Source organism: Microtus oregoni, unplaced genomic scaffold (genome assembly GCF_018167655.1).
Source record: "Microtus oregoni isolate MIOR12 unplaced genomic scaffold, Mior012 000035F_ref0000213, whole genome shotgun sequence".
Classification (NCBI taxonomy): Eukaryota; Metazoa; Chordata; class Mammalia; order Rodentia; family Cricetidae; genus Microtus; species Microtus oregoni.
Window position 1 is genome coordinate 23,349,001 of NW_024543094.1, and position 12,656 is coordinate 23,361,656.

Below are 12,656 nucleotides of genomic sequence, written 5' to 3' on the forward strand. Positions count from 1 at the left end.
CGTGCGCCATGACCACCTGGCTTAATACAGTGTTTCTGTTGAAGCTATTTTAGCAAGTAACCCAGGCTGGGTTCAATATCACTATGTAACTGAGAGTGGCCTAGGATGCCTGATATATCTTCCCCTACCTTCCATGGACATATCATACTACATAGAGAAATTAAAGAAAAATGAGAAAATCATATATTGTGTATTTCCACCAAACGTGAGCAGTTCAGAGTTAAAAAGAGAGAAAATAAAGAAGTTGGGAAACAGCATTAAATCTGTAACTTTAATGTGTAGAGTTAAAGATAATTTATTAATACTTTCTTTGGTTCACTAATCCTTAGACAAGCAGGCTCAGTGAAGTCACTGGACTTATGCAGGCCAACCCTACAGATGGCCATCAGTGTGCTTTGGGGACTCTCTAGTCTGACATTTTCTTGTATTCTTTTCTAGGACTCACCCATACTGTTTACCCTAAACGGTTGCCCACTTCCCCTACGTCCTCCTTGTATAAAATAAAACCTTGCCATTCGACATACATGTTTCTCTTGCTGATCCATTCCCTTCACATAAAAGAGTGTCCTAGGCTTTGCACACACACCACAGTGATGAGATCTGTTTGTCCCTTCCACTGGAGTGTACATCCTCACAGGCAGAGAACACATGTCTTCATTTTTCATTCCCCCTCATCTCTCACCCCAGAGCTAGATTAACGCAGTGCTCATAGTGCGCTTTCCATAAGCACTTGCTGGTCCAGTGCTTCCCCCCTAGTACAATCCCATTTGTGTGTTAGAGCTGGCTCATTTGACATCGCAAGAGATGACTGGGCAACACTCAGCAACTCTGTGTGCTGGCAGTTAAATCACCGACAACAGAAAATTGGCCGTGATGTTAGTATCTAAACCAAAGAGTATGGGAGAGGCTACAGAACCAAAGCGCCACCCCGCCATCCCCAGAGCAAAGTCACTGGCTCCTCTGGCAAGATCCTAGAAGTTCTGAGCTTCTCAAAGTGCTCGAAGACCCCTGAGCCACGGTCACTGCCACCTCCTCATGACACTGCCTCTGAGAAATGCCCAGCTGGCACACAGAGTTTTCTGTAAGCTTGTCTTTAAGTTCTAATTGCCACATTGTATCTATTGTATGAGAGACATTGTTCCACATGCATAACTTACTAGCAGATTTAGCTCACACAGCCACTGTGAGCGCTTTAAAGATGGAAATGTAGACGAACGATCTGAAGCAACAGCTCTGGAAAGGCAGAACTGGGCTTGTGACCCAGGTAGGCTGGTCCAAGCCCCTGACCAGTCCAGTTTCTTGCTAGCCAGTGAGTGGATTAGCATGTTCATGATGCAGTTCATCCCTGTGGATGAACTTCTATCCAGAAGGCCATTGTTGTGCCAGCTTTTAATGAATGTTTCCCGGATAGTGAAAGCTATTTCCCATTTTTGAAATCCAAGCCCAGGATGGCTCCACAGTTTTGACTCCATGGTTTTTCAGTAAATTCTGAGGTTTATAGACAGGCTGGAATGCAATACAGCAAATATGCTCTTTATGGTACAATTGAAAAGATTACTAAGGAAAACACAGGTCAAATTAAGCCCTCAAAATAATGACTGTTTTCTCTGGTTTCTTGGTCAATTGGGAAGAAACAGCCGTATGTTTGGTGAACTGGTGTTCAGTGGGAGCTGAAATAAAATACAAACTTCAATGTTCCCCAAAACAAAACAGCATTTGGAGGCAGTACTTCACATTTTTTTTTGATGGAAAAGTTTTCTGGCAAGCTGCTCTGTGTCTGGTGGTCCTAGGAGGTGTGAGCACAGAGGAGCAGGGGAGACAATGTGGACCATGGGAAGAAGGCCTGGGAGGAGGTCGGCTCCAGCCTGATCCCTAGCCATGGAAGGGGAAAAAGGAAGCAGCACATGGTGACAATGTTTTACCCAGGTCACCCAGCAGAATTTCCTGTTTGCCAACCAAAAACAAACAAACAAAAATCAGGGTAGTTGGAAACGAGTGCAGTTGTTAATAAACAGAATTATCAACTTTCATCATCTTTCAAGCTATGTTAAAGACAGCATCTCTGAGCTGGGCAGCAGAAAGCAAGGTCAACACCAGCAAGATGGAGAGATGCTGCTTACACGGCTATCGTAGGCCTCCCATGGGCATAGCAACACTTAGTTACCAGCATGATTTCATACTGTAGTTTCAATGTATTCCACAAATGTTTCATAAGGGTCTTGTTTGCTTTGGATGTTTCTGTCTGTAATTGGAGTTAGGGGATGAAACTCAGAACTTTGTACCTACAAGTGCAAGAATTGCATGCATAAACTACCAAATGCAACAAAGATTTCTTTCTTAAACTTTCTTGAGGTACACTTATTTACAACAAACTGCATTCTTTGGTTAACTGTTTATAAACAGCAAATTTATCTTTATTTTAAAAAATCTTCTCTGCTTCATGAGAAACTTCTCTGTCCTTTTCATCTAGAAAATTTGCAGCATTTTTCTATATAATTTTCAAGTTATTTCTCATTTATTCTCAACTAATTATTCTTTCTCTGAATTGTAACACAAAAATGTTGAGTTAACTTACATAAGTCACACAAAACTAGTTTTGAGAAGTAAAACATCTAACAAAGGCAGAATGAATTATGATACCCTATCTACGGATAGCAAGCTGCACAGATACTGAGATTCCCATCTGATCATATCAGTTTGGTCTAATTGCTTTTAAACATCATAAGGAAGACATCTGTGAATTCATGATTATAAGGAATGAAGTGTTTTTCATGACAAAATCTCCCTCAATTTTGTACTTGCAGTACATGAAAATTACATTTTCTCACTGTGCCCAGCAGCAGAGGACATATCATTTACACATGCTTGTTTACAGACATGTAGAGAGTGTACATATGCACTTGGAAATGTTTTAGGAGCCTGGGATACAGCAGCGTACACAGCAGACAATATACTTTGTCTTGTGGATGTTACATGAATTGTCCACAAATTCTTATATAATGACATCACTAAAGTAAGTCACGTAAGCCTTTTGTACGAGGATGGGCTTAGTCATCCAAAATGACAACCGAAAGGGTCTGATCCTAGGCAAAGTGTGGTGGTCACCTCCCCAGCCCCAATCAATAGAGCCCTGAAATGCCGTGTCTCAGCTCATTCACTGAAGAGTCTGGGGATGGATGGCTCAAAGAATTTATCATTTATGCAATAAACTCTCTTCTTAGGGAGCCACACCTCATTCTGCATTGCCTCCATAGGGACTGGGGGTGTAGCTCAGAGGCAGAGCCCCTGCCAAGCATGAGCAAGGCCCTGGGTTTAGTCTCAAGGCGGCAAAACATAAAAATAAAAGAACCGGACTCTGGCAGGTTCACCACTTTACACATTCCATTTGCCATGAGATAGCACCCCAGCTTTAAAAGACTCATTCATTAGTTACAACCTGTAACCAGCCCTACTCACCACTGGGAACATTTGGAAAATGTTCTCTCGGATGGGGATTTGCCTCTTGCTTTCCACCTCATAGCTCATGTTGGTCCCTATTGGAGTGTTATTCTGGGAAACCACGAAGGTCTGAACTGCGTCACAACAGGAAGCCAGCTTTGCCCTACAGTGGATGAGAATAAAGGAATAAGCCAAGGAATATGACGAAGACACCAAACACGGACACGACAATGGATACAGCACAAGAGAATCTGGGCTGTTGTGTTTCAGAAGGAAGGCAGGCCAGGCACTGAGGTGACATCACTCCTCTGCAGCCCCGGGTGGGAGGATGGTGACTTGTGGGGTGTATGCACGCCCTTGGGTGGAAGCCAGCTTCACAGAGGCAACAGTTCTGAACACAACAGTTGCAGAGATAAAAAAACTTCCTTGCAATTAGATTGCCAAGAAAAACAGAGAAGTGAAAGAATCCATCCTTGAAGTCCCTTAGCCATTGCTATGCTCTGTGAGGTTTCAGTCTCCCATGGGAAACTCTGCTCCAAGATAATTTCAAGAGGGTGAGCCATTCCACAAAACTTTAGTAAGAACATTGTTATTTGTTGCATTTTTAATTTTTTTTACATTTTATTTTTATGCATATGATTGTTTTATTTGCACGTATGCCTGATCACCACCTGCATGCAGTACTTGCAGAGGCCAGGAGAGGGCATCAGGTCCCTTGGAACTGAAGTTACAGATGGCTGTGAGTAGCCATGCGGGTGCTAAGAATCAAACCTGGGTCCTCTGGTAGAGCCTAGGACCATCTCTCTAGTCCAAGTTTTTTGTTGGCTTGTTTTTTTAACCTTTATTTTTCTCTTGTACTTTGCATCCCTCTACTCCTCCCAGGCCCTTTCTCTCTCCCCCAGATCAACTCCTCCTCTGTTTCCCTTTAAAAGAAAGAGATCAGGTCTCCCAGGGATATCAACGGAACATAGCCTCATAAGATACAATAAGACTGGGCACAAACCCTCATATCATAGATGAATCCCAATCCCATATGCAGCAAAAGAGTCAGAGACACCCCCATCCACATTGTTGGGAGTCTACAAGAGCACCAAGCTATGCAACCATCAGGCATATACAGAGGACATAGCTCAGACTCATACAGGTTCTGTGTTCTTGCTGCAGTCTCTGTGAGCCCCTACGAGCCCTGCTTAGTGGATTTTGTAGGCTGTGTTATCCTGGTGTCCTCAACCCCTGCAACTCCTGCAATCCTCCCTCTCCACTTCTGCAGGGTTCTCCTGACTCCACCTAATGTTCAGCTGCGGGTCTCTGCATCTGCTCCTCCAGGTGCTGGATGATGCCTTAATGATGACAATTGTTTAGCCCAAGTTTTAACTGTATTTTATCATGAATTACTGTGGTTAATCTCTTACTGTGTCTAACTTATAAATTAAACATATATGTGCACTACAATCTATATACATATATGTAATATACATAAACAATGTGTCTATACATATATACTATGTATATTCAATAAATACTATGTATATATGCCATATATTTCATGTGTGTGCATACATAATGTACACATATTATATATAATAGTATGCCATATATTCTTCATATACATATCTATTATATATGCACTATATACACATATAACATACACATATATATACACACACACACACACACACACACACACACACACACATATATATATATATATATGTAAGGCCCAGCATTACCTGGAGTTTCAGACAGTCATAGCTGGGTGGGATCTAAAATGGATCTATCAAGGATAATAAAGAAAAATACTATACCATTGTTTTGTAATAGGCCTGCCTGAGCTCCTCCTCTGAGCCCACCTCTGCCCCCTTGGGACTTGGCCTTGTAATGAGGACTCAGGGTCCTCCTAGTTCTTTCCCAGAGTCCCTTTCAGCCCTTTCTTTTATGCCATCTCCATTCCTTTGTGACTTCCCCACAACCCACAGAATCATTCTCTAACAAGGTTTCACACCAGCCACCTTGGCTGGGACCAAGTACAGTATACCCACCCATCAAGGTGAAACCTGATATCTACATCAAGATGTACCACAATCACCACAACTCCGGATGCCTAGATCCCAGTGCAAAAACACACAAATGAACAGTCAATCAACATGCCTCCCCAGATACACACTAGCTAAGTGCGGTGACTGTGGGTAGAGTGTGGCTCTGCGTGTTGGCAGGGAGTCACAAAGGGATGAAGATGGTTAGGAAGAATGGCTGAAAGGGGCTGCAGGGAGAGTCTGGTGGACCATGAAGTCTATTGTAATGGACCCTGAGAAAAGCAACTCAGCTGAATCTTGAGACAGGTACTATAAAATGGCAATTCTGAGTATGTTCAAGGACTTTAGAGAGGATGTGTATCAATACCTTAATGCAGACCAAGAAAACAGTTGGATGAGATAATGGAAACAATGCAATAAATAAAAGTAGAATTTATCAATTGTTGTGTAATAATTATAAAAATATAAAAACTAGTTTGAGTAGCATTGCAGTCACCTACATAATAACATATAACCTTTTATTTGAGAGCAATAGATAAGTACAATGATTTTTGAGAGTTATGAATTTGAGTGGTCATTCCAAAAGAAATTCCAGAAAAATATCAATTACTAGTCAATACATTTAGAAGTCCTGGTTATTATAACACAGGCCAATGTCAAAATTTCATAACTTACATGTTGTTATGTAATGCTTTAGGGACCTTGATGTCAAAGCATTTCTTAATAATTATTCCAGGATTATTAATAAATCTTAAAGCCAGGAGGAACTTCTATTTATACAACAAAGATATCTTTTTGCTGAGGTCTGTTTTCTCTGTCCATTTTCATAGGAACTCTTAGAGTAGCTGAACATGGAAACCAAGCACCTGATTAACCTTTCAGCATTGCGAGAGTCTGCAGAATTTCCCCTTCCTTTTGTATTTTCTGAATAGTAACCATTTTTATTACTTTCATCATCTTATCACTCTTGAAACTTGTCTTTTTTCCATATTACTTATGAAATATGCATACAATTGGGACCACATACATTGTCTCTAAGTGAGACCTGGCTGTAAGAGTCATTATAACAGGTCTTTTCCAATTCCACGTTTATTGTCGGGACGCACTTTTAGACAGACTCATTCCTACTGAGTTTTGTGCTTTTGAAGTGACATGATGCTCTGACGTGTTGTGCTTATTTAAAAGTTCCCCTTCCCGAATTTCAGGAATAACAGTGAATGGAAGTATGCAGGTAAAGTCATCTGTACTCAAGGTCAAGGCCTTCTACAGCACTCATCAGGCAACTTCTTTCATAAAAATGCTGTGCTCTTCTTAGTTCATTTTTGTTAGCTGCTTATTGTTTTCCATCCCTTAGGATCTAACATTTCTAGAAGAAAGTTCATGAAGATAATCAAAGCAAACAAAACAAGGCAATGAAAACAAAGGAAATAAAAAATACTAAGTAGTTTTTAATTATAAACTTAATTTGATAACAATTCCTTTTTCACTCTGCAAACTCAAAACTTCATTTGTGCTTATCACTTTAAATGTCTCCTTAATCCAGTGTACTAAGAAAGGGCAATATAATAAATTCTCATTTACTTTTGAAAAGTAATTTATTAAAGATATTCAGTGCTTACAAGAATACTACAAAACAAAAAATGCTAACCAGGGTTTCCAACTAGTGTTTTTTTTTATACCAATAGGTATTTCTGGAATTATACTATTTAAGTGGATTGTAATAACATTTTTAAATTTACAGGAAAGTTGGAAGTTGAAAAATGAGCACTTGAGTAACCACCAGCTGGATTCTACAATTAACTCTTTACTAAATATACACTGTGCATATCTGTAAGTCATATACACTGTTGTTTATCTGTCTGTCCATAGTGACTGTTGTTTTCATCTATCCAAACTGAAGGTCTCATTATGACTCAGCTTTCAACACTTTTGTCCCCAGTGGTGTGGTGGTTTGAATAGGTATGGCCACCCACTGACTCATGTGTTTGCATGCTTGTCCTATCAGGTGGCACTATTAGGAGGTGTGGCCCTGTTGGAGTGGGTATGGCCTTGCTGGAAGAAGTGCGTCACTGCAGAGACAGGCTTGGAGTCTCCTATGCTCAAGCTACACCCACTGTAACACACAAACACACCACCTGATGCCTGTGGATCAAGATGTGGAACGCTCAGCTCCTTCTCCTTCCTCCTCCTCCTTCTGTATCTGCCTGTACGCTACCATGATGACAATGAACTTAACCTCTGAACTTTAAGCCAGCCCCAATTAAATGTTTCCTTTATAAAAGTTGCCATGGTCATTGTGTCTCTTCACATCACCAAAACTCTAAGACAAGCAGCAACCACTTTTGTGGTTATTTTTCACTTTAGACTGGTTTTGCTATTACAGAATTCTGTTTCATTTGTGTACCACGTTTGTTTAGCCATTGACCTTACATTCTTTAGGAAATCACAATAAAAATGATCATCATTAGGTGCATGGTGCATGGAAACCGGGTAGTTCATTCTTATAATCCAAGCACCCAGGAGGCTGCGGCAGGAGGATCAGAGTTCACAGCCAGCCTGGGTTGCATAGTGAAACCTTGTTTCAAAACAAAACAAACAGAAAAGACCAATATGAACAGCTAGTGATGAAAACTGCCCTCCTGGGAAACACCAACACATCAGAGTAACATTTCCATGCCTGCCTTTAGGCTGACAAGACTTGCAGACCTCTCGTGGTCTACAAGAGAATGATAACTGAACATGCTTTGTTTTACCCCATCTTGTCTATGCAGAAGTAACAAAAGACTAAGCTGCTGCTAATCACCAAGGAAACCAGAAAACAAAAAACACAAAATAACAACAAAGAAACTGCTATTCCTTTTCTATCCCCCTAAAACCAGTAAGTCCTGATGGGATGATCTGAAGTCAACCATGTGCCGCAGTGATAGGTTTACTGATTCTGCCCTTCTTGTGAGAAGTGAGGACACATTAAGAAATAGAGAATGCTGATGATGTTAATTACAACCTCACTTCTGGGCTCCTTACCATCTGCCGTGAGAGGTTTCACAGCCTTCTACAGTAAGTGTCGAGATTCATGAGCCACACACCTGTAAAGCCCTGTGTACTTTCCTGAGAACTGGCAGACACACATTATCCCACTCAGTTCCCACAGCTGAAAGGGTGGTAGACATGATTATTAAACCCATTTTTAGACCTAAAAACGGGGTTCAATTGTTGTGGAATATTTGTATACACTGTGAAGATGTGTCTTTGTCAAGGCACTTTCTGATTGGTTTAAGAGAGAGCCGAATGGCCAAAAGCTAGGGAGGAAGAGGTTAGGAAGACTTTGGGGGAGAGAGAGGACTCTGGGGAGAAAAGGTGGAGATGCCAGAGACTCGAAACAAGTAGGACATATAGTACAGAGGGAAGGAACTGAGTCATGCAGCAGAATATGGATTAATAGAAGCAGGTTAGTTTGAGTTATAAGAGCTAGTGGAGAAAAAGCCCAAGCTAAGGCCAAACTTTCTCAATTAATTATAAGTCTCCATGTCATTATTTGCGGGCTGGCAATCCAAAGCGAGTCCAACAAGAAAGCAAGCTGCAGCTGGTATATAAGTGGGCCGAGAAGTCTGATTTAGCCCTGTAATCTCAACACTATGGCAGAGGGTTAGTCAGATTCAAGCCACGCCTGACTATGTGGTGGATTTGAGGCCAACATGGGCTACACAGTAAAATCTTAGAGAGGAGAAGTGAAGAACGGAGGGAGAGAATTAAGGGAGACCAAGAAATGCTGACTGTACGCAGCTGAAGCTGTCTGATGATATTCTTTCCAGTCTATGAGAATACATAAAAATTAGGGAGAAATGCTGCTTCTTACGCCTCTGGATTAAGCCTCTTCTGTGGGAACACATTTCAAAAATATTTCTACGAGGACACAGGTACTCACAGTTTCAGGCAGGCAGCATCTCATATTGCTGTGTGCTTATCCAGGCATGCCTTACAGGCCATTGTACAGCTTATGCATATTAAATGCCCCAAGCTGTTTGCATATAGCTGCAACCCTTGAGCTCTTGTTTCCCATGGAGAAGGTACAGAGGCCTGGACTGAATCAGCACCATCAGGTGACCCTGTCACTGTGCCCTAAACTCTTGCTGGGTGCCACCTACAGCCACTTCTTCCATACAAAATTTAAAGAGGAGAGCATGCTCACCCTCCCCTCCTGTCCCCTCTCCTTGGAGCATGCCAGTTTCCTGAAGTCAGGAAAGGTCATGAGTTTCTCAGCAACACTTAGCTTCCAAAGAGCAAGCTGGTCCTGGAGAACCCAGCTGAGGATGTTTAGCTTTGACCTCTAAAGATGGAATCTCAAAATGTGCAAATGTATCTTTGCTTCTCAGATGGCCTCATGCACACTTTTGAGAAAAAGAATGTGTGTCTCCGATGTGGTTGAGATGCCTTTTCCTTTCCATCGTAAGTGCTGCTCCCTTCCTTTTATTATTTTATTTTATTTGCTTTATGTTATTATTTTATTTGTATGGAATCTCAAGCAAATTTCTCCTTTGGTTCTAAGAGGAATACTGCTTGAGTTCTCCATGAAATGTTAATCACTCCTTAGGGCAGACAGTGGGCAGGACAGTACAGGACAGTCTGCAGACTAATGACCTTCCAGCCTGGGCCCAGGGCTCTTTCCTTCTGTTTACTACTCTGTGAGATTCCCTAATGAGGTGTGGGCCACTCAGGGTAAGAGAAAGGCTCAGGCTCCGTCTACATCTTAAAAAGGAGCTACATTCCTAGGGTTCACTCCTTTCTGTATTTCTAATGAGAATCTTAGGAAAGGAGGTTTAAAACATAAAGATCAGCACAAATGCAGAGGATTTATTGCTTACCATCCTAACCCCTGCCAACTAATAACCCAATTTCGTTTTGCCCTCACCTAAGGCAAGTAATCAGTCCTCCATCTGATTCTTTCCTATGTATTCTCTTTACTTTCTTATTTTAAAAAATTAACTTTTTCTAATCTATGAATGTCTCTCTGTACACCTGCTCATTGAGCCTGCAGAGGCTAGAAGGGGGCATTGATGTGCTAGAGTTGCAGTTACGGAAGGTTGTGAGCTGCTGTGGGGAAACTGGGAACCACACTTGGGTCCTCTGCAAGAGCGGCAAGACCTCTCAACCACTGAGTGGTCTGCCCAGCCACTCTTTTCATTTCTTTAAATTTACATTGAGTAGAAATGTATCTGAAGCTCCTTTCTTGTTGCTCCCCCACCTTGCCACAGACAGCACACGATTCATTGACTGACCAATAATAACCCACCATTAGCACAACAAATGTTTAATGTGGTCTCACCTTCTGCCAAATGCTTTGCACCAAATTTAAGTCCAGCAGAGATCCTACAGACTGCACACAGTGAATACAGTTTTGCAGAGGGGGTCAATTCATGCTCCCCAAGTGAAGGAAGTCACAAATCATATTCATTGGGCCTTGCACGTTCAGCAGTCTTCCTTCCATTCATTCGTGCCTATTTAGTATCTATCAAATCTTTAGTACTGGGAGAGGTTGTCTATACATTGGTGAATAAAACATCACTGCCTTTACAGTGATCAGGGACTATTAAAGAGAATGACAAGGAGAAGTTAATTATAAGGTATTAAATGACAAAGCTGAGATTAAAACCCCATTAGGAGAAAGAGTCTTTGGAAGCTGACCATGCATACATGAGGTCATGAAAATGGAGATGTAAGGATATGAAGTTGTTCCCATGTGCTCCCTAGAGAAGGGACCTAATCTGATCTCAGTAAAGCTATGCTGCCATCCTGATTTTGGACTGCCCACTTCTGGAAATATGAGAGATACCAGCTGTTTAAATCCTCAGCTTGTGATATTCTGTTACAGCTGCTGGGGCTGACTAAACAAGGGTCAGTGCCTGGCAGCAACCCAGCACACATTTTACTGGGAAGCCAGCAGGCAATCTTCTGAGGCCAAGGTCATGGGAATTAGAACTTACAAATTATTAAATACGAACATGGATAAAACATGACCTGCCTTCTGGGAACTTGCTTACCTAGGGGGAGCTATAATTAGTATGTTGGTATTGTCTGACATAATATAGATTGAAGTGAGATGGCCTGGTGGGAGGAGCACATGGTTAGAGCCCCACCACTAACCCGGGGCACAGGGAAAGAACTTACAAAGACACTGAGACCGTCCAGTAGATGAGAGCCTCAGTACGTGTTTGGGGGAACTAATAGCCTGAGCTTGGGAACGATATTACGTTTTTATCAGAGGACAGAAAGCAGCAGGAGACCAGAGAAAGGAAGTGGCTGGCAGGCTACTGCAAGAAAACCTTCTAATCAAACATTTAGATGACTTCATTTTTAGTTTTTCTTTTTAGGAACCTCCGTACTGATTTCCACAACAGGGACGGGTTTACATTCCCACCAGCAGGGAAGTAATCAAGCTAAGCCGCCCCTGGAAATATATCCAAAGGAGTCTAAGTCAGCACGCTACAGAGATAATAGCTCATCTGGGTTGATTGCAGCACCGCGAACAATAGCCAATTGGAACCAACCTAGGTGTCCATCAGCTGGTGAATGGATACAGAAAATGTGGTGTACAAACACAGTGGAGTTTGATTCATAAATAAAAAAGAAAGTAGGCCATTTTCAGGAACAGGTCTAACACTATATGGTGTTGTAGTGAGATAAGCCAGATCCAGAAAAAACAAATCATGTTTTTCTTTCGTGTGTGGAACCTCCACTCTGTGTGGGGCGGGGTATATATTATATGCATAGATATACATCAATACATGTGTGGGGAGGGGTATATATTATATGTATAGATATACATCAATACATGTGCGGGGAGGGGTATATATTATATGTATAGATATACATCAATACATGTGCGGGGAGGGGTATATATTATATGCATAGATATACATCAATACATATGCCATGGAAATAGATGGGGGTGGAAGAGAGCAGGCACTAGCAGGAGGGAGGACAGGAAGATTAATGGGGACTGAAAACAGAGCGCATGCTAGACTCAAACAAAAGTATCCTTGTGAAGTCCATCACTTTGCACATACACTTATGTCTGTGAGAACCACACATACATGATACACAGATACACATGTGAGCAAAACACTCATCCACATACATCCACATACTCTTTTTAAGAAGTTTTCAAACCTTAGCTTGACACCAGGC

General features: G+C 41.6%; 1 protein-coding gene across 1 annotated transcript in view; it reads right to left on the reverse strand.

Moving 5' to 3' along the window:
- The window catches only part of St8sia6 (ST8 alpha-N-acetyl-neuraminide alpha-2,8-sialyltransferase 6), a 133,778-nt gene that overhangs the window by 7,644 nt on the left and 113,478 nt on the right, over positions 1-12,656 (reverse strand). Inside the window, exon 5 of the mRNA XM_041630909.1 lies at positions 3,457-3,601. Coding sequence (XP_041486843.1) covers positions 3,457-3,601 — 145 coding nt within the window. The remainder of the gene's footprint in view (positions 1-3,456; positions 3,602-12,656) is intronic.